The sequence below is a fragment of the Anser anser genome (assembly GCF_964211835.1).
Source record: "Anser anser genome assembly, chromosome: 24".
In the NCBI taxonomy this organism is placed as follows: domain Eukaryota; kingdom Metazoa; phylum Chordata; class Aves; order Anseriformes; family Anatidae; genus Anser; species Anser anser.
Window position 1 is genome coordinate 5,421,257 of NC_139745.1, and position 20,082 is coordinate 5,441,338.

Sequence of the window (20,082 nt, forward strand, 5' to 3'; positions counted from 1 at the left end):
GCTTCGAGCGGCTCCCAGGTGCTGCAGCAGGATGGCTCCGGCGCGCTCGGATGGCAACCTTTATCTGGGTCACTCCCACCCCGATTTAATAGGATTAAGTGCCCCACGATGCCACATGTCCCCAGGCAGGGATGAGACCAAAGGTCTGGACAGACAGATGGACGTCATGCGGCCAGGACATGCAGGGGGGTCGCTGCTTTCCCCCGCCAGGGTCCCAGATCCGAGCGGGGTCCGGCAGCAAGCAGCAGCCGCCGCCTCCTTCAGCGCCCGCGAGAGGAAGAAATGGGATTGAGAGGAGGCAAATGGAGTTCCCCAGAATGGATGTACATTTTCATTATACTTATACGCTGAGTAATTGGTGGTAATACAAGAGATATGGGCAGTATCATTACAGTCCAGGCTGTGCTGGAGATGTATTATCATCATCTGTCATTATCCGGGCTTCCTTGTGGCTGCTAAACTTGTAGAACATGATTTTAATAACCCTGGAAGGCAAGAATCATTTTTCTTTTGTCACTTAACAACTTGGCCTCATTCACTGATACCTTTAAATACGAAGGGGGGGATTAATTTCTAGAGGAGGAAATGCAGACCTGGGTGTTTTCTCCTCTCCTCATGCGCAGAGGTGCCCTGGCCAAGCCTGGCAGCTTTCAAGGAAACTGCAGGCGATGGGGGGGGGGACTGCAGCGAGCTGGGGGGGCACAGAGCAGCGGGGTGAGGCCGTGCCAGACATGGGGACCCCCCGGAGCATCCTGCTGAGAAGCACAGAGCAAAGCGCCGGCACCAGCAGTGCAGCTCTGGGTTGGAGAGGCTGCTGGAAAGCACAGCATCTCTTTTAGTGTTTTTTTTTTAGCGATCCCTATTTAGGGATTTTTTTTAGGGATCCCTTTTTAGGGATTTTTTTAGGGATCCCTTTTTAGGGATTTTTAGGGATCCCTATTTAGGGATTTTTTTAGGGATTTTTTTTTTTAGGGATCAGCCTGGTGGCAGGACCTCGATGGGTCCCCTGTGCATCCCCGTGCCTCGGGGTCCTGCTGGCCCCAGGGAGCTGCTCCCTGCCCGGCACAGCGCCCTGCAGCACCCAGCACGTGGCCGTGGTGGCAGCGGTGACAGCAGTGACAGCGGTGGCAGGAGGTGACTCGTGGCTGGCGCAGACGCTGGCCAGGTTAGCGAGCTCGAGGGGGTTTCGTTCATCGCTTCCCTTAGCTGTGGAAAAAGCCAGCAGCAGGAGACGGACAAATCAAATTACAAGGCAGCTAATGAAAATAATGGGGAATAAAGTACTTCTGGAGGCTGCTTGGTTGGATTCCCATTTCCGTGTGTCACTGGATTTAAATCGGTGATGTTTATAGCCCTCCAGAAGCAGTCGTTTAATTGCCCTTTGTGATTAGCACGAGGCAATGGGCCGTGGGTTTCCTGCTCCCGCGGACCCGGGCGCTGGGCGGCTGCAGCAGGAGCTGGGGGCTCTGATCCAGTCCCGGTGCCGGATGCTGGGCACCAGTTTGGTCCCGGCCTGCTTCCCACCCCTACCCCGGCCACGCTGCTGGGGGCTGCACCAGCAGCAGCACGGGCAGACCCAACCAAAATTTCGTGTTCGTGCGGCGGGGTGTGGGATCTCCTGGGCAGATGCTGCCCCGTTTCCATGTCAGCCGCTTGCCTGGGCTAACGACCTCGTTCCGCGGCTATTGGCTGTGAGTAAATAATCTCCAGATATATTTTTCTCCCGATAAAAGCCGATTTTTTTTTTCTTTCTATTATTGTCAGGGGTGTTTATTAGAGCAGAAAAATAATAGCGCTGTGCTCGCAGCCCGATTGCCGGGAAGCGCCGCGGGCGGCTGCTCCCAGACGTGCCGCGGGGCCCAGGGGGAGATGGGGGACACGGGGGGCAGACGCCCCCTGCCCCGCCGCGTCCCCAGGGAGGGTTTCCAGCAATGGAGAAGGGAGGAGAGGCTCTGCACATCTGGTAGGGAAAAGGAGTGGGGATTTTCATGGGGATGGAAAGGGGGAATCTGGGCAGGGGGGGTGAGGATGAAGCAGGGAAGGGGCTCAGCCGCCGGGCAGGGGACGTCCCTCTGCCACCTGGACATCAGACCCAGAAATTTGGGGACACACATTTTATATTCCCTCGCCCTGCATCCCAGAGGTACTCCAGGAGCCTGCCTGTCCCTGGGCATCACCCCCTGCTCCTGGCCCCCCAATAAACACAGGGACCCCCCCCGGCACCGTTTCCCCATGCCGGCGGCGTGCGCGTGGCTCCAGCTCCTCCACATCCTTTTGGCATCTCGCAGATTAAGGAAGAAGGATGGCAGGCGGCCCCGCCGCCCCGTCCTCCCCCTCCCCGTGCCCACCAGGGACTGCCCGCATCCCGGCAACATGGAGAATTAATAGTCCTGCCTCATTAATTACAGTAATGTGTCAGGAGCCTTGTTCAAGGTCAGCCTCCTGGACCCCGCGCAATCAATTCGCTCCCAATTTGCATTTGTGTGGCTGGTGAGGAACTGGGGAGCGGAGGCAGAAAGCGGCTGCGGTGCAGGCGACGGGGACCAGAGCCCCCCAGCACCGCGGTGCTGAGCCCCACGGGGGTCCGGGTGCCTCAGGACCCCCCCGTACGGCCACCGCTGCCGTCAGCAGCCGCGGGGTGACCTCAGGAGCTGCCAGCCCCAGCCCGGAGCAGAGCCGTCTCTGACTCACGCTACAATTTCCGTCGTTGGAAGGGGCTGGAGGTAATCTGAGGGTTTTGCAAGTAACGCGGCGTGTTAAGAAACAAAGTGTTCCTCGCAGAGATGTTCAAAGCGCCGGGGACAGGGACAGGGACAGGCAGTGCCCCTGTCCGAAAGGCCAGCGCAGATCCGGCCTGACACAAATCACAACAGGAAGGTGTTTGCACCCCAAAGCCCGGAGTAAAGCCTGGGGAAGCCATCCCTTAACCAAATCAGGAGGGGTCGTTAGCACCGCTAATTACACAAATTGCTCAGAAGTGGGAAAAACTGAGGCAGGGGCAGGGGAGCAGATGAGGCCCTGCCTGTGGCCGCAGCCCCCAGGCGAGAGTCCCCGACCCCCCCAGGACCCTGCAGCGAGGCTCAGCTGGGCTGAGCACCGGGGTTTGTTTGAATTAATCACATCGGGAGGCAATTAAACAGCTCCGCTGATCCGTTAGAGGCTGCACCAGCTTTGCACTTAGCTCTCACATCTCACACGGCTGGCAATGTTTTATTTTTCCAGGGAATGCAAAGAAGAAAGGAGAACTCTCTTTAGGGAGGCCGGTTCTTGCTGACAGCTGAGCCGACGCAAGCCGGTAGCATCCTTTACTTCGCCTAATGGCAGTGATCCACCCGGCAGGGATTTAATCAGAGGGGCTGACGAAATGCCTGAGGGCCGGAGGCGGCCGACATCCCACCGGCATGGGATGTCAGCGGGGGGCTCGGCTCGGGGCTGCCCCTGTGCCCCTACCCCATGCGCAGCGGGGTCACTGCTGGCCCCACCGCCCCGTGCCGTGCTTGGAGCCCATCAGCAGTGCCCGGATCCGTCCCTTTCTGCCACCTCCAGCCCTGTGGGTGGTGCCCAGGGTGGCTCTGAGAGGTGCCACCAGCCCTCGGTCCCCATCCCATGCGCTGCGACCCAGGGAAAACCCCGCAGTGCTGCTGCTGCTTCCCCTCCCCACCTCCCCACCTGCTGCCTCGTGCCACGGGCTGGCAGCCCCCTGCCCAATGCCCACCCGCAGGGTGCCTGGTACTGGCCCCAGGCACCCTCGTGTCCCCAAAGTGGGCTCCCTGCTCTGTCCTGCACCCTTTCCGGTGTCAGCACCCACGTCTGCACCGCTGCAGGTGGATCCCAGAGCCCTGCGTGACCCCCCTGGCTCTCATCCACTCCCTGCACGTCCTCCTGTCCCCCTCCCGAGGCCATGGGGACGTCACGGCACCGCTCATCCTCCTGTCCCACCCACGGGACGGGGTCCGTGGGCTTGTGAGAGTGACTCAGAGCCGGAGGGGAACTGAGAGAGCTGCCGTGGGGACGCATCCACCCCTTCCACCCATCCCGCATCGAACCCTCTCCCTGCGGAACAGGGGAGAAAGGAGCCCAGGGGCAGGCACCCGGGGGTGCTCAGCCCCACGGACACCCGTGGGGACACCCAGCCGTGGTTCCGTGCCTGGCAGCGGGCAGGGCAGAGCTTGTTTTTGCCCGGTTTTGTGTTTACAGCTTTCGCCATCCCTCGCCGGTTCCCACGGAGATGCCCACGTCGCCATAGCTACCGGCACCGATATTCCTGCTCTCGGCAGTAAACAGCCTGCAAAGAAGATTTCCGTGGTCAAATACGGGGGGTTGCTACACCCGAGGGGAATGTTGCAAGGGCCCCCCTCCTGCCCCGCTGCGGGAAATGGCCCCCATGGGGCAGCGCCGGGCACCGGCTGGGGATGGGGACAGAGCCCCCGAGCGTCCAGCCCCAGGGGGATGCCCACGTCTGGGTGCCCACCGAGGAGCTCGGTTGGGTTTTTCCCCACTTGTGTGCACTTTTTGGTTGAAATCTTGCCTGAGGGGCTGGAGACTGGGTGCTGGGGCCTGGGGCGGGGAGATTCAGGGAACCGACCCATGCTCAGGTTTGGGGTCTGCAAGGTGCGACGGCCGCAGCCTGGCCAGCTCCATCCTGCGAGAGGTCCGGCTCCACGGGAGATGCTGTGACCGCGCCTCCCACCCCTGGCCCCCCGCATTTTGGGGAACATCGGCGTGGGGGTCACGCTCCCACGGCCCCAGTCTCAGCATCCCCGGCCCCGCGGTCGGGCTGTTTGCAGCAGGGGTTGCGTGAGCGCTGAGTGAGGCGGCGCTGACGGCAAGACGCGTGCTACAAATCCCGTAGTAAACACCCGTTTGCACAACAGCCGCCGCCGTTGCGAAGGCTGCAGTGCGTGGCGGGTTGGGCAATCCCCTGTTTACCCCGCGGGACGCGGGTTTCCCCGGGGAGCCGATGGCTCCCTGCCTCGGGCAGCAGTGCCCGCAGAGCCACCCGGCAGCCGGGCAGCACCCAGGGAGAGGTGCTGCTGGAAAACCCCGCTCCAGTGCCCCAAAACCGTGTCCCCATCCATTCCCCCATGCCGCGTCCCTCTCCGCAGCCCCAGCCGGGAGATGGTGGTGCTGGAGCGGGGAGGGCGGGGAGGCCGGGTGCTGCTCCCCGGCGCTGGATGCGTGCGTGCCGCCGGGCTCTTTCCTTCCTGCAGCGAGCGAGGCAGTCCAGCCTTCAGGGAAGTGTTTTGCAATCACCTTCTTCAGAGAGTCGCAGCAATTAACGGCGCTGGTTTTGAGGAACTAACGGTGAAAGCAGCATGTTGGCAAACGGGCTGAGCGCGGGGAGCCGCGGGGAGCCAGAGGCCGGCGCTGGGAGCGGGCGGTGACGGCGGCCGGACGGAGAGGTAGGGATGGGGCTGGGTGCTGGGGTCCCCTCGGCCACGGGTGGCTCTGCTGTCCCCTGCCGTCCCCAGCCACGTGTGCCAGGGGGCCGCAGTGCCCCGGGCTGGCTGCTTTCCTACCGCCCACGCAGGACATCAGAGCAGGGGGAGAGGTGCTGAGAGCACTCGGAGCCAGGTGCTGGGATGGGGCAGGTGCCCAGCACCAGGGGGATGAGGCTGGGACATGGCATGGGGAGAGCTGGCACCGGGACCCCTCCACAGCCACAGGATGCAGTGCAAGAAGTGCAGGGAGAGGGTTCAGGCAGGACCCCGAGGCCCTGCAGGCTTGGCCAGCCCTGCTGCATCGCCTTCATTCATTCGTTTCCCTGTTTCAGCTTATCTCTGCTGCCTGAAGCCCCAGCTCTAACCCCTGCTCAAACCACAAATCTCTCCCCAGCAGGGGCTGAAGATACCCGATACAAGATCAGCCCGTGGTGCAGCGAAGCACAGGGCGTTTGTGCCCCGGAGTGCCGGCGCCGAGACCTGGTGAGCGTGGTCCGTCGGTGGGGAGATCCAAAGCGACTCCTGCAGCAGCACGGGCTGAGCCCAGGGACGGACGTGTCAGTGCTGCAGGGGGGCAGCTGCGGGTGATGCCAAAGGGACGTCACCCTCCAGGAACAATCCCCGGCCGTCACGGGCTCCTCTATCCCTCCTCACCCCGAGCCCCTTCCCAACTCGCTGCGTCTCCGTTCCAGGTGATGCCAAACCCACGGAGCAGACCATGGCCAGGCGCGGTGCGGGGACGCCCTTGCTGCTGCGGCTCGCCCTGCTCCTGCTCCTCCGCCTGGGCGGTGAGTGGGGACCCAGCCCCGTGCCCCCCGAGTCCCCAAGGTGCCTGGTGCCCATCCCACCAGCCGGGGGTGTGCCGGGGACAGGAGCACCGGCAGGATGGGGCCCAGCACGGCTGCGAAAGGCTTGCCCAACGCCCGGCTCTTCCCCTCCGGCGGCTGCGGGGCCCCTCTCAGGAAAGGAGCCCTGCTCCTGCCCTGCCTTGGTGCCGGGGGGCTGAGACGGCTTTGTCATGGCCGTGCCCAGGCTGTGACACTCTCTCCCCGCCTGCAGGGACCCTCGGCTGTGCCTCGGTGGACGTGGGCTCGCCCGTCGTGCTGCTGGGGTCGGCCGTCACGGCGTCCTGCAGCGTGCGCAGCAGGCTGTGCCGCGGGCTGGAGGGCGGGCGGGTCCGGATCTCCTGGATGCTGGACAACGAGACGGTGGCCGGGAGCCAGTGCTGCGGCGCGGGGGACACCGAGGTGTCCAACCTGACCCTGCCCCAGTTCAACCGCACGCAGGCCAAGCTGTGGTGCTGGGTGGAGTGGAACGGGACCAAGCAGCGGGTCGGCCTGGCCGAGATCCGGGCGGGCTGTAAGTCCACCATGCACGTGTCTCCCCCCGAGGTGCTGCCGTCGCCGTGCGCTCCCAGCCAGGCAGCGACGCTCGGGGTGGCCGCGGCTTCTCCACGCCTGAGACGGGGCATTTTGCCCAGCTCCTCTCCTGGCTGCTCTCTCCTAGACCCCCCTGCCAAGCCCTCCAACCTCAGCTGCCTGCTGAACCTCAGCGACTACGGGCTGACGTGCCGCTGGGAGCCGGGAGCCGACAGCCACCTCCCCACCAGCGTCGCGCTCAAGTGCTCCACGTAAGCCCTGCTGGGGGACACCATCCCCATCCCTTCCCTTCGGCTGCACATCCCAGCCCTCTCCCCACCAACCCAGCCCGTCCTCTGCCCCCTGAGCCCACCCCTCTCCCCCCGCAGGAGCAGAGCCCCGGCGGTGACGGGCTGCACCCCGCAAGGTGGCCGCAGCCACTGCACGGTGCCGCGGCGGCTGCTGCAGCTGTACCGGCAGATGGAGATCTGGGTGGCCGCCTCCAACGCGCTGGGCACGGCCGAGTCCGAGCGCCTCCGCATCGACCCCATGGACGTCGGTGAGTGACGGCTGCCGCCGCCCTCCCCACGCACAAACGAGGGCCTGGGGAGACTAATTATCGGTGAGAGAGGGATATTAGAGCGCCGTTAGAGCGTGTCAGGCTCCCGGGTCGTATTTTACAGGCAGGTTGCCGTGATAAATGGCTTGCCGGGATGAATAGGTGCCAGCGCCGCGTTACAGAGCTGTGCGGCGTGTGCCGGAGGGTTATGAGCCGTCGGTTGACCCGCTGCACTCTACAACTCTCTCCAGCAATTGATTACCCATTTATTCAGGAGGTCCATTAATAATGTATCCGGCTCCCATCAACTATTTATAACAGGAACCTTCCCAGATATCGCGAGGCGTCCTGCTGGGGGCGGGCTGTCAGCCAACCAGCCCAGCCGCCCCGCTCGGAGCGGCTCCTTGCCCCCATACGGACACGGACCTGCCGCCTTCCTGGGCTGCGCACCAATCCTGCACCCCTCGGGGTGCTTCTCTCCCCTGTAGGAGTTAGCACAGCCCGTGGTGTACGCCGGTGCTGGCCCCGTGCTCCTGGGCATCGTCCCCGTGTCCCAGAGTGGGGTGGGCAGAGCCGGTGGAGACGGGGGGCAGCCCCTGCCCATGGCGGGGCCAGTTGCAAAACTTTTGGTTCCTGAAGAAGAAGATGAATTTCCCCAGGCTCTCCCCATGTGCTGCAGGTTGCTTGCACCTCATTGCACTCCTGCCCCTTCTCACAAAGTCCTGTCCAAAACATTTTGGGGGGGATCCTTCCCTGTCCCTCACCCCGAGCTCAGCACAAGCCGCAGCCCCGCTGGGGTTCGAGGCGTTGATAACAACAGCCCCGTGCCAGGATGCGGCCCCGGCACAGCCCCACGGACACCCCCAGCTCCCCCGTCTCTCCCTGCAGCCCAGCTGGACCCCCCGGCCCTGCGGAGCATCCAGTCCGTGCCCCCCCAGACCGACTGCGTCGCCCTGGCCTGGGCGGTGGCGCCGAGCAGCGCGCACATGGAGCTGCGGTGCGAGCTGCGCTACCGGCCCCCCGAGGACCCCGCCTGGGCGCTGGTGAGTGCTGCTGGGGGCAGCGGGGCCCTGGGGACTGCAGGAACCAGGATCCAACCCCCCCCTGCTCCGAGCTCAGCCAGGGTTTGTGCCCTGCTTTCTGCACCGTTGGGCACATCCAGGGGCAGGTTGCAGCCCCCGGGTCCCTCCCAGGAGGGATGCAGCAGCAGCATTTTGCCTGCGGTGCCATCGTAGTGGCTCCCTGCCTTCAAAACCCCAGGGCAGTGCGATGGGGCCGGACCCGAGCCTGGTCCTGAGCCCAGCCAGAGCAGCTCCCTCTTTTCCCCTCCTTGGAGGGGGAAGATGATGACGGGACGCGTGCAGTGACCAGGGAAGGGGACAGCAGGGTGCCCCTCACGTGCCCACACCAGCACCCAGCTCCCAGGGCCATACCCCCACAGCCGGATGGGGTTTGGAGGCAGGAACCAGCGCTGACCCCACTCCGGCTGCCCCCAGGTCACCGGCATCGTCGGCCAGGCCGGCACGGCGCAGTGCTGCGGGCTCCTCTTCGGGACGCGTTACCTCTTCCAGATGCGCTGCCGGCGGCACTCGGCACGCGGCCACTGGAGCGAGTGGAGCGCGGCCAGGAACCACACCACCCATGAGAAAGGTGGGCGCAGAGACGTCTGGGGGGGGCCCTGCACACCCCCTGGGCGGCGTGGCTGCAAGGACACTGCCACACTCACCCCTGTCCCGCTGCAGCCCCCGCGGGGAAGCTGGATGCTTGGTGGAGCACGCGGCTGGACCCGGCGGGCAGGAGGATGGAGGTGCAGCTGCGGTGGAAGGTGAGCGCACGTGGGGAGAGGTGGGGAGCACAGGGCATCTCCTTCGGGACAGAGCCCCCCCTGTAAGCCCCGTCTGCGCCCAGGCCCCGCGGCAACGGGAGGCAAACGGGCGTTTGCTGGGGTACCGCGTGGCTCTGGGGCCCAGGAGGAGAGGCAGGGAGCCCCCGACTGTCTGCAACACCTCTGACACCCACTGCAACTTCACCGCCCCGGCGGGGACCAGGAGGCTCTACCTCTCAGCCTACAACGCCGCCGGCGAGTCAGCAGCGACCGAGGTCGTGCTCCTGGAGAGGAAAGGTGAGGGTCTGAAAGAGCAGCTCTCGTGGGCTGAAAGCTTCCCCCTCGCAGGGGTTTGGGTGGCATTTTTAACGTGGCTGCAGCCCCGAGGGAGGGTGAGCACCCACGGGGCTCCCAGAGAGGCTCCCCACGAGGCTCAAAGCCTGGGTGGGCACCCAGGCAGCGTGCAGGGGCACGGGGGGCTCTCGGCTGCAGGGAGCAGGGCCGGGCTGCTCCCCTCTGCCCTCAGCCCCGCTGGCTGTCCCCACGCAGGTCAGCCCCTGGCTGGGCTCCGGGCCGTACCCGGAGGCGAGCGCAGCCTCTGGGTGCGCTGGGAGGCACCCACGGCCCCGGTGGCCGCCTACGTGCTGGAGTGGCAGCGGGTGGCCTCGGAGCCTGGCCACTGCAGCACCTGCTGGCAGATGGAGCACAACGGGGCCGCCACCGCCGCCCTCATCCAGGGTAAGTGGGGGGATCCGGGGGGGTTCGGGGGGATCCCGGCCCTCCTGGCTGGCTGCGCAGGGTTTTGTGTCCCAGGGTCTGTCCTGTGCCTGTGGCTGGGGCTCCCAGCATCAACCCCTGCCCCGAGCCCACGCCACACGCTCCCTCCCTGCTCCGCATCGGCTCCCCTGGGGCTGGCACAACCGGGGGGGCTCAGCAGCCAGGACCCCCAACCCGCAGCCCCCCTCTGCTCTCCATTGCAGACGGCATCGAGCCCTTCCAGCAGTACAACATCTCGGTGTGCCCCCTCTACAAGGACGCCGTCGGGACGCCTGCCCACACAGCAGCCTACTCCAGGCAGAAGGGTGCGTGTGCTCCCAGCACCTCCCCTCGGGTCCCACCTTGGCCCCCGTGTGCCCCTAATTTAGGGGCTGTGCAGAAGATCTCAGCCCACTGGGCTGGGATTCGGCTTGCTGTGGCTGCACCGAGCCCCCCAGGGCACAGAGGCAGCAGCTCAGCACCGTGCTCAGTCGCTTGTCCTGCTCCGTTCCAGCACCATCCCACGCCCCGAAGCTGCACCTGAAGAGCATCAGCAAGTCCCACGCGGAGCTCTGCTGGGACTCGGTGGCCGTTGAGCTGCAGAACGGCTTCATCACCAACTACACCATCTTCTGGGCCAACAGCACCGCCGAGGTGGCCAGTGAGTCCCGTCCCCGTGCCCTGCCCCACCTCAGCTGTGCGGTGCAGGGTGTCAGCAGCCCCAGGCCCTGCTCAGATGGATCTGAACCCAAGGGGCTTTAATCAACCTGCTTTAGTGGGAGCTGTCCCTGCCCGTGGCACTGGGGTTGGAACTGGGTGGGCTTTAAGGTCGCTTCCAACCCAAACCCTCCCATGATTTTATTGTTCTGCCCTTCCCCTCTCCCTGCTGGAGCCCAGCCCCGCCGGGCAGCCCTCGGTCGGGCTGTGCAGGGCGCAGGGCACGGCCAAGCCGCGGAGCTGCCCCAGCCCTTCCAACAGCCCCCGTGCCTCTGCAGGTGCCGTTGTGAATTCCTCTTTCAATTCCTTCATCATCCGGGACCTGAAGCCATCAACCCTCTACAAAGTGCACATCATGGCATCCACGGTCGGCGGCAGCACCAACGGCACCAGCCTCACCCTGGTGACCATGGTGCTAGGTGAGGCACGGCCGCGTGGGGCTTTGGGGACGCTGGAGGGGTGTGAGGGGACCCAGCGGAGCCAGGTCCTGCCCCAAATTTGCCCCATCACTGTCCCCCCCAGTCTGCAAGGGGCACTTCTTGCCGTGACCCCGTCCCCTGCCTGCTTTCTAGATGACATCGAAATCCAGATCCTCTTCCTGACCCTGGGGCTGATCTTTGTCCTGCTCATAGTCCTGCTGATCTGCTTCCAGAAGAACGGGAGGTGAGCGCCGAGAGCCCCACTGCGGGGTCAGGACCGGGGTCTGCACGGGGCTGGAGCTGCCCTCAGCCCTGGCTGTCGGAGGGGCTGAAGGCAGGGAGGGGACGGCTCCATCCTGACGCCGAGCTCCAGCCCCACAGCAGCCAGCTCCTGGGCGCTGTGCTGACCCCCTCGTTCTGTCACCCCCAGGGTGAAGCAGCAGTTCTGGCCCAGCGTCCCCGACCCGGCCAACAGCAGCCTGGGCAAATGGGTGCCGGCGGAGCTGCAGCAGGTGAGACCTCTGGTGCCTCCCCTGCGCAATGCTGGGGGGGGCACAAGAGGGGACACTGCAAACACGGCCGTGCCATCAACACGCTGTTCCTCCAGGAGCCACCGCAAGTCCCCGGTGCGAGGGAGCCCGGCCTGGCGACCATTTCTACCGTCACGGTGCTGGAAAGAGCGGCAGGGAAGCAGGCGCCCGTTTGGGGCAAGGATCCCCCCGCAGAGACCGCCGTTGCCTTCCCCGGGGTGCCCCAGCCCTACGTGCAGCAGGACGGCCCCGGCAGGGCCGCAGGGACGGGCACTTGCTCCTACGGGAGCGGCGAGACCGTGCAGTACGCGCAGGTGGCGGGGGATGGCTACAAGGGCCAGCAGCACGTCCCGTGTCGCCTCTACCTCCGCTCCAGCTCCACGCAGCCCCTGCTTTTCGACCGCAGCCCCAGCCCCAAGCCCTACGAGAACCTGTGGTTCCACGGGGCCACCCCCAGCCACGGCTGCCAGGGGGCCGGGGGCTTCCTGGAGGAGCCGCTCATCGACTTCCCCCTGCTGCAGGGCCTGCAGATCAGCGGGGCCGAGGAGCTCCACGACTTCCAGCGGTGTTAACGGCGTGATCCCATTAAGGGACTGAATGCCCCAGACCAAACCCTGCTCCGTGATCCCCCCCTGTGCCCCCCAAGCTGGGCACGGAGCCCCCCTCCTGCTGCCCCCCAAGGGCCTGCAACCCCCAGGGGTGTTCTGTGGGGATCCTGGGCTTGTCCCTTTTGCTTTCCCATCCCCTTTTGCTTTCCCATCCCCTTTTGCTTTCCCATCCTCTTTTGCTCTCCCATCCCCTTTGCCCTCCTGTCCCCTTTGCTCTCCCCTCCTGTCCCCCTGCCCCCCAAGCCGGGCACGGAGCCCCTCTCCTGCTGCCCCCCAAGGCCCTGCAGCCCCAGTGGGTGCTGCGTGAGGACCGTGGGCCTGTCCCTTTTGCTTTCCCACCCCCTTCACTCCTCTGTCCCCTTTGTTTTCCTGTCCCCTTTGCTCTCCCGTCCCCCTGCCCCTGTCCCCCCCACGACCCCCACAGCCTGGCTGTGAGGCACGGGCATGCCCCTCACTGCAGAGCAGCCCTGGCCGGGGGCTCCCGGTGCTGCGTGCTCGCCTCCCCCCATACCAACTCCCCCAATAAACAGGGATCAGCCCGGGGCCGGCGCCCTCCCTCCTTGTGGCCCTAAAGGGAATTTTGGGGGGACACAGCGGGGCCGCGCCCATCGATGCGCTCGGCGATCGCTCGGCTGCGGCGCCTGGGCAAGATGGCGGCGCCCACGGCGGCGGGCCCGTGAGGAGAGGAGGGCGATGCTGGCGCTGGGCCGCGGCCTGGCGGGGGCGGCCTCCGCCGTCCTGGGGGGCGGCCATCGAGGGGCAGGGGCCGGTGAGGGGGCGCGGGGGTGCGGGACGGCCTGGGGAGGGAGCCGGGAGAGGGGGGAGGAAGCGGAGGGGAGGACGGGAGGGTGAGGGAGGCTCGGGGTGGGCAGCGGCCCGGGGGGGTTCTGGTGGAGACAGGGAGCCCCCGGGCGCAGGGGTGGTCCCTGAGGGGCAGAGGTGGCCCCCGAGTGGCAGAGGTGGCCCCCGGGGGGCACGGGGCTGGGTGGCCCCGAGGAGGGGACAGGGGCTGCGGGTGCTGCGGGGGAGGCGGGGAGGGCCCGGGGGGTCCTCAAGGCGTGAGGGGGCCGGGGGCGGGCGGCATGGGGTGAGCGTGGGGCTGCGGGTGGGGTGAGTGGGGCTGGGCGGCCTCCTGCGTGCTGGGGCTGAGGGGGCTGGGGTGGGCGAGGGGTTCTGGGGCTCGAGGGTGAGGTGGGCTGGGGACGGCTGGCAGGGCTGCCCCGAGCACCTCGGGGCTCTGCTGAAGCAGCTTGGGTGGCCCCGACACCAAGGGTCCGAGCCCCAACACCAAGGGTCCCTCGGGCACAGCACGTCTGCGTGGCTGCTGGGTGCACAGAACCAGCCCTGAGCTGATCCAAGGCACAGGTCGCACCTCTGACGTTCTTTCTGTGCATGCTACTACCGCACAGCCCACACGAGAGGGCTAACTGAGCCATGGAGAGATCTGCTCTGCACTTAGCACGTGTCCTGCGAGCCAGGGTACGGGTCTGGTGCCTCCCAGCTGCAGAGTTTAGCTAGCTTGCTGCTCAGCAAACTCCGTTTGTAGGCAGGACTGGGGAAGCCTGTACTTGAAAGCATGCTTGAAGCAGAGGTGAATAATCTCAAGCAGGTGTTGATTCCAACATTGTGGCCCTGGAAGGGCAGTTGGAAGAGTTATTTCTTGAACAGTCTCAGAACGCTGAGGAATATTCTTGTCTGTACCAAGGTGTGCCGGTCAAAGGTTTTTGCTGTTGTCTCTCTGCCACTGGCATAGTTCAGAGCAGCCCATCTAACTTGCACATGAAATTATTTGCATTAAATAATCCATTTGAACCCTTTAAATGAACACAGTTCAGCTGGGGAACCCTGCATTGTGTTTAGCAGCAGGCCAAGTGCTTGTGATCTCTTCCTGCTAGCCCTGTTCTTTTTTTCATTGGAGTTGGCATGGCTTCACCCGTTTGTTTTAGCACCAGTGTGAGGACCACGCTGAAACTGTTCCACGCTGTCTGTGGGACAAAAGACCTAAGCTGGCCACAAATCACCTTGGAGTCTACATACTCTGACTTGTTTTCTAGTACAGACTGGGCAGTATTTAATGAGTACGCAGGTAGAAAAGTACAAACAATCTAATAAATCTTTGTGGTTTTTTTTTCATCTAGTTTGCAGTGCCTTTATTCAGCCAGCAAGATGTTACGCCAGACCTGTGAGAAGAAAGATAAGAGGTATGGCAGGATTGATGGGAGAAACTGGCAAAATATTTTACTGTTGGTGCTATTGGTGTTTCAGAGTTTCAGAGGATTCAGTGGAAAGGCAGAGCAGTGTGGGACTGCACTTCACAGCGAGGCTGTGGCATATCTGTCCCCAGAGGCTTTCAAGGCTGTGTTAGACAAAGAAATGGCAACAGTCACACTTCACAGGGGAGATTGGACTAGAAACTTCATAAGGTCCCTTTGTCAATGTTTTTGTGGTTCTGCAAGTAGTTCCTTGCAAGCTTAAAAGTTACTTGGAGAATCCAACAGTTCACGAATGTGGGACAAATTAACAGTTGTCATTAGCAGGAGATCACTGCTCTCAGTGGGCTGTATACCATGTTGTAAATCCGGAGTGCTGTCGACTCCTGTCATCTCAGCATGGTCTCTTAAGTTCATCATTATTTGGGGCATCCAGTCTCTTTTCTTTGCAACCTGTTTCCTCTGATCTAGTTTGCAGCATGTTCAGAGCTCCGACTTTTACTGCTGTTCCTCAAATGTTCATCTTTCCCTTGTAGACATCCCCAGCCATTTGGATGATCTTCCTCCAACAGCGATGAAGAAAGAGTATGCCAATGTCCCGATAATAAATAGGTATGATACAGCAAAAAGGCATGGCTAATCTTTTGAGAGCTTTGTATCTTCCATTCATATAACCACCGTCTGTAGAACATGTCACCTGCTCAATAATGAATGTTCTGTGGTCACAGGTACACGATTCAGCACAAAAATGGCAAAGTTATTTTGTAAGTTGAATTTGCAGAAGCCATCACTGTTTGTGACTTTGTTAGGTTTCTGTTTAATTAATGTAAGAAACACTGAGCATGTTTCTCAGAAGTGCTCTTTGTCCGCATCTTCTGTGGGCTTTGTCTACATCCATAGAAAAAGAAATAATCTTGACATGATAAAAATAGTCTTCTTAGAAATAATCCATGCCTGTCTTGAAAACAGGTGTTAAAGAGTATACAATTAAACAACTCAAAGTGAGAGGCTACTTCTGATATCTGGGCCTGGAGTTCTGCATTTTTATGCTTTGATTCCAGAACCCTTCATGTGCGGTGCATGGAGAGCCCCCAGTGGCGTAACTGAGACTTTCACAAATCTTTGAAGGAGCAGATCTTAAAAGTAATTATTTTGTCCTTGGCTACTTACCTGGTGGTTAACCTTTAGCACTCAGTTTGCATGCATTGTTGTTTTTGGAACTGATAAGACTTTAGCATAATTTGAAATGATTCATACAGTGCTTCCTACAGAAGCTTGATGCTTCTGTGATTTTCAGCCATTATTTTTCTTTGGAATACAGAAATAGCTCGTGGCTGACAGGTTTAGGAGGGGAGGAGAGTCACTGTAAACCTGCAGAATAAATTTGAGGAAAGTTAATGTGTTCTGAAAACCTAGCTTCATTCCTGTTGTTAAATATACTCGGTTTCTAAGCTTATAAACTAATCTGCAATCTCCTTACAGCGTTGATGACGTAGTAAAAAGATTATTGTCTCTGGAAATGGCAAGCCAGGTTAGTGTCATTTTACATGCATAAAAACTAGATGGTTTGTCAAACACATTTGTGTAACTTACCTATATTATTAAATGCTCTACATTTACTTTTGTTTTAAATGTTGCTTGGTGTATGCAGATCTGGGGCTATTAAATACATGAGGATGATAAGTCTTCCGTGCTCTTAAAATTTATTATGGAGTCTTCTTTATGATAATAATTGCATATTAAAATCGGATAATAAAGTATTCCATGAGCACAGGAGGAGATGCAGCTGTGCTGCGTTATTGCTGATGGTTGGGCTGTATTACAGAAGTAGTACACTGGGCAGCAGGTGTTCTTCAAATGACTTTTATTTTTTGTATGCCCAGAAAACAAGTAAGCAAATCAGAACGGCATCACAAAGATTTTACTGTTTCTTGATGCCTCCCACCTAAGCTTAAAAAGATGCAAAAAGTGAAGGCTACTGCCGTGTGAGACCTGCTTTGGTTCTGTTTCTTCTGCTCATGAGAGTGCCAGGACCTCTTCAACACCCTTTTGTTATTTTGGGAAGAAGGATGCGCCTGGACTCTTAGCAGAAAGCGGAATCACTGTTGTTGAGATCTTTTGTGCTCCTTCCTTGCTGTACTCTGAGCACTGTCCTACGTGCAGTACGGCCCTTTTTTGTAGCACTACCTACACCTTTTGCGAGGGATATCAAGTAAAGTTACAAAGCCTTTATCTGGGCATTTGGGAAGAGATCTGGGGTGTCTCAGACCTGCAGTGTTCCTCAGGAAGTGACAAGCTCTTTTGTTGTCCACAGAAGGAGAAACTGAAGATAAAGACACAGCAGCTGGTAGAGAAGGTCAGGAGGTCTCCCGATGACAATGGCTCCTTTGAGGTGCAAAGTATGTTAAAAGAAGCAGAAGGATATTGTTGGCAGATAATAGTTCACTTTGCCTTTATTCAGCTATTCCCACCCTAACACTTCAAGTTTCCTGTATCGGTTAGGAAAATCTCTTTCAGGAGAGCACCTGAGAGGCAGGTAGCCTGCGGTATGCACTGGGTACTTACAATAGATTTGCTGAGGAAGGCTCAGCTCACTTTTGGTGAAAGAAATGTGAAATACCAGAAATGTAGGGGCACAGTTGACTCCATTCCAGTTATATTTATTACAAGTGTCTGCAAGGATACTTTCCAAATTGCTACTCGATATCCGCCCTCTAAAGGCTGCATGTGCATTATTCTGCTTGAAATGCTTACATGACATGAACCATTGCACAGCATCCATTACTGAAATGAAATACTAGATTCAGCCCTGGAAGCCAAATTTCCCTCTGCATAGGCAAGTTCTGTCTGAAGCATGGTGTAGGGACAGTGCAGAGATGAAGGCTGTACTGCCATTGACCAAGATGTTCTCTGCTATCATTAAAAAAGGCCTTCAGTTTCTCAGGCTGCCACCAGAGCTGTTTCCAAAATTTGAAAACCTTGAAAGCTGGTTGCAGCTGTTAGGAAAAGCTCTTAAATTGTGTCTGTTCCTCCAAAGCTTAAACCAAGGGAGATGAAATGAATGTAAATTCACCAGTAATTCAGCAAGGCAAGAGGCCTTACAAATAAATTCATGTGATCAGTTGTTAAAATATTAACCTCTAATCAGGCAGCTTCATTATAGTAATAGTTCTTGCTTGGGTTAATGTAGGTTATATTTTGTGTTTTGTTTACCATTTACTGTGCAATAATATTTGCTGTGGTGCAGTGGGTACACATAAGAACAGCAGTCTGCAACTGGCAATTTGAAGGAAATGCAAATGATACCATCTCACCCTGGAAAGCTTCTGCTCTCTCATGGCTTCTTATGTCTGTCCTTTATAGCTGCTATATTGACTGCCAAGATACGCACTTACGAGGAGCATCTTCAGAAGCATCCCAAGGTAACTGTCAGTAATCTGAGCCCATGCATCTGAGACAACAGCTGTTCAGGTTGTTTTCTGAGTTGAGAACAAAGGGGTTTTGATTCTGGGGATTACGGCTTTGCTAAGGTGGTTTATAAAATAGTAACTGTTCCTTGTTGTCGATCTGGGAAACTGCTGGCTCAGTTGCAGCTACATTCTCACCCACTGAAATGTGGAATGTGTTTTATTTTTGTTACTGGATTGTTGGGAATGCCTGAGCAGATACCTTTCAATGGAGTTTAGCTAAATTGTTTTTGTTGCAGATACAGTTCTCTTGCTTAGTGTTCAACATAACTAGCGTGGTCACTTGAGCTGTATTCTCCGTCTGTTCTGCCTTTAAAAATAGTAGTGGACAGGACTGTGCTAATGTCATAATGACCTAAAGCTGCTTGGGTTCAAGCCCAAACTGAAAACATCACAACTTTAATTTTCTGAACAAGATCTACTGAAGATTCCTAACACAGTGGGAAGTGGATTAATCAACTGTGTTTAAAAAAAGTTCATAAGTGTTAGCTAATCGTAAAAGCTTGAAGGGTAAAACAGAACGGAATTCAGTTTAAAGAATGCAGAAATTGTACCAAATGTACAGCAGAAAAGACCTTTTGAAATTACTTGGCTCAAGCCTGGTTTTAGACAAATTGCTTGTAAAGGATAGAGTGATTTCTTCCATGAGATTGCCCTGAATGGCATGGATCAAGCTGTGCATATTCTCTTCCAAAGAACAACTCAAACTGTGAAATAGAGCCAAGTCAGATTTTATCTTTACATTTAAATTCTGGAAAAGCAAAAATAAATAGTTCCAGAAATAACACGGAAGCATACATTTGAGAGGAAGCAGAGTTTTTAGCCAGTAGACTTCTCCCACAATCTTTGCCTCCAAGCCGTTGCAGCTTGGAGAAGGCAATTTCAGTGGAAAGTAAATTAAGTCTTCCCAGATCTTCTAGTAGTGATCTAATGTTCTTGTGATATCTCGTAAGAAAAATTGTTCTAAGATACTGTCCTTAACCTGATTGTTTCCTTTTAGCCATAATTTGGTTTAAGTAATTTATTGGAATGGAAGTACAATCTTCTGCAATCTAGTGAACATTAAGTCCTTTACAGGATAAAAGTAACCGTCGTCTCATGCTGATGGCTGTGGATCGCCGGAAGAAACTACTTACATATCTTCGCCGTGTCCGCTACGATGCCTTTGAAAACACCTGCAAGCAGCTGAATATCCAGTATGCACTACCCCCTGCCTACTCCCGAAGGGTCACCAAGCGCTGGGCTGTTAAGAAGGCATTTTGTATCAAGGTGTGGAGCAAACCAGAGCAAAAGCTATGTAACTGGAGTAGAAAAAAATCTCTTCATAGAGGGCACAATTAAGACAGAAAGGGCTGATACGTAAGAGTCCTGTAAATCTGTGTTTTGAATTTGAGGACATGATGACAACTGTAGAACAAAACAAGCTTGACAAAGAACCCCACAAAGGGCAGTTAGGCCGTGGGCAGTGAAGTGTGTACTGACTGAGGGAGTACTGTGTTTAAGAACTTCAAGTTGAGCTGCTAGTTTGCTCAGAAATGCATGATTCTAAACAGCTTTTCTTCCAAGCCTGATATGGGGAACTAATATGCAAGACTATTAAGTTTAATGGCAATTTTAGAACAGAAATGCGGGTATGGCCACTGGCTCCTCTCATTTGCACTAAATGTATTGCTGTAACTGACCAGAATCAAAGTCAGACAGTGCCGTCAGTCTATAAATATTAAATCTCAATCCAATTAAATTATAAGTAAAAGACTGGATAGCTGTAACCGAGTATCAGAAAGCGGTACCCTAGAACATAGGCTGCTTGGAGTCCTGGAGGAAGAAAGGGGAAGGAGCTGATCTCACTGAAATACATTGCATGCCTTCTGGCCTCCGTTGCAGACACTCATCAGATCCATGCTGTGTGTCGCATTGAGCAGCAGTGGCAGAATGGTTGTAATCAGCAGCAGACAGCTTTGTCTTTCCCCTTCTCTCACCTGCTTATGCTCCTCCTGCAGGTTTTTCAGGAGGTGCGGAAGCTGAAAGCACCAGAAAGGCTAAAGAAGAGGAGAGAGTGGCAAGCAAAAGCCAGAGCTGCAAAAGAGAAGCAGGTGCAGAGCAAAGGGACAGCTGTGTAGCTGCACATTGGGTTTGTGATAACAGCCAGTCTCTCCAAAAATAAACAACTACCAAAAGGCATGTCAACTTTG

General features: G+C 58.1%; 2 protein-coding genes across 7 annotated transcripts; both read left to right on the forward strand.

The window, feature by feature from the left end:
• The first annotated feature begins 742 nt into the window (after positions 1-742).
• On the forward strand, positions 743-12,754 carry CSF3R (colony stimulating factor 3 receptor). Of its 6 annotated transcripts, XM_083810363.1 has the most exons (18): positions 743-1,691; positions 5,263-5,402; positions 5,836-5,924; positions 6,134-6,229; positions 6,501-6,800; positions 6,948-7,071; positions 7,189-7,358; positions 8,226-8,401; positions 8,855-9,008; positions 9,101-9,183; positions 9,267-9,480; positions 9,733-9,921; positions 10,164-10,265; positions 10,454-10,600; positions 10,935-11,075; positions 11,229-11,319; positions 11,506-11,587; positions 11,683-12,754. In XM_083810363.1, the coding sequence occupies exons 4-18, from the start codon at positions 6,160-6,162 to the stop codon at positions 12,175-12,177; spliced, it is 2,538 nt and encodes an 845-aa protein (XP_083666489.1). In that variant the 5' UTR covers positions 743-1,691; positions 5,263-5,402; positions 5,836-5,924; positions 6,134-6,159; the 3' UTR covers positions 12,178-12,754. The 6 variants fall into 6 exon arrangements, with proteins under 6 accessions (XP_083666489.1, XP_083666491.1, XP_083666488.1 ...); XM_083810365.1 differs by having other exon boundaries at positions 743-5,402; positions 5,774-5,924; XM_083810362.1 differs by having other exon boundaries at positions 743-5,402.
• A 68-nt stretch (positions 12,755-12,822) lies between these two features.
• On the forward strand, positions 12,823-20,068 carry MRPS15 (mitochondrial ribosomal protein S15). Its single transcript, XM_083810373.1, has 8 exons — positions 12,823-12,982; positions 14,352-14,414; positions 14,960-15,035; positions 15,906-15,954; positions 16,738-16,822; positions 17,787-17,845; positions 18,968-19,159; positions 19,891-20,068. The coding sequence occupies exons 1-8, from the start codon at positions 12,907-12,909 to the stop codon at positions 20,008-20,010; spliced, it is 720 nt and encodes a 239-aa protein (XP_083666499.1). The 5' UTR covers positions 12,823-12,906; the 3' UTR covers positions 20,011-20,068.
• The last annotated feature ends 14 nt before the right edge of the window (positions 20,069-20,082 follow it).

Coding starts and splice junctions, on each gene's coding strand:
- CSF3R (XM_083810365.1), top strand. CDS start 6,160: ATGGCCAGGCGCGGTGCGGGGACGCCCTTGCTGCTGCGGCTCGCCCTG. Junction 6,230..6,500: donor CCTGCTCCTCCGCCTGGGCG/GTGAGTGGGGAC, acceptor CCCCGCCTGCAG/GGACCCTCGGCTGTGCCTCG. Junction 7,359..8,225: donor CATCGACCCCATGGACGTCG/GTGAGTGACGGC, acceptor GGACACCCCCAG/CTCCCCCGTCTCTCCCTGCA.
- MRPS15 (XM_083810373.1), top strand. CDS start 12,907: ATGCTGGCGCTGGGCCGCGGCCTGGCGGGGGCGGCCTCCGCCGTCCTG. Junction 15,036..15,905: donor AATGTCCCGATAATAAATAG/GTATGATACAGC, acceptor ATCTCCTTACAG/CGTTGATGACGTAGTAAAAA. Junction 19,160..19,890: donor AGAAGGCATTTTGTATCAAG/GTGTGGAGCAAA, acceptor CTCCTCCTGCAG/GTTTTTCAGGAGGTGCGGAA.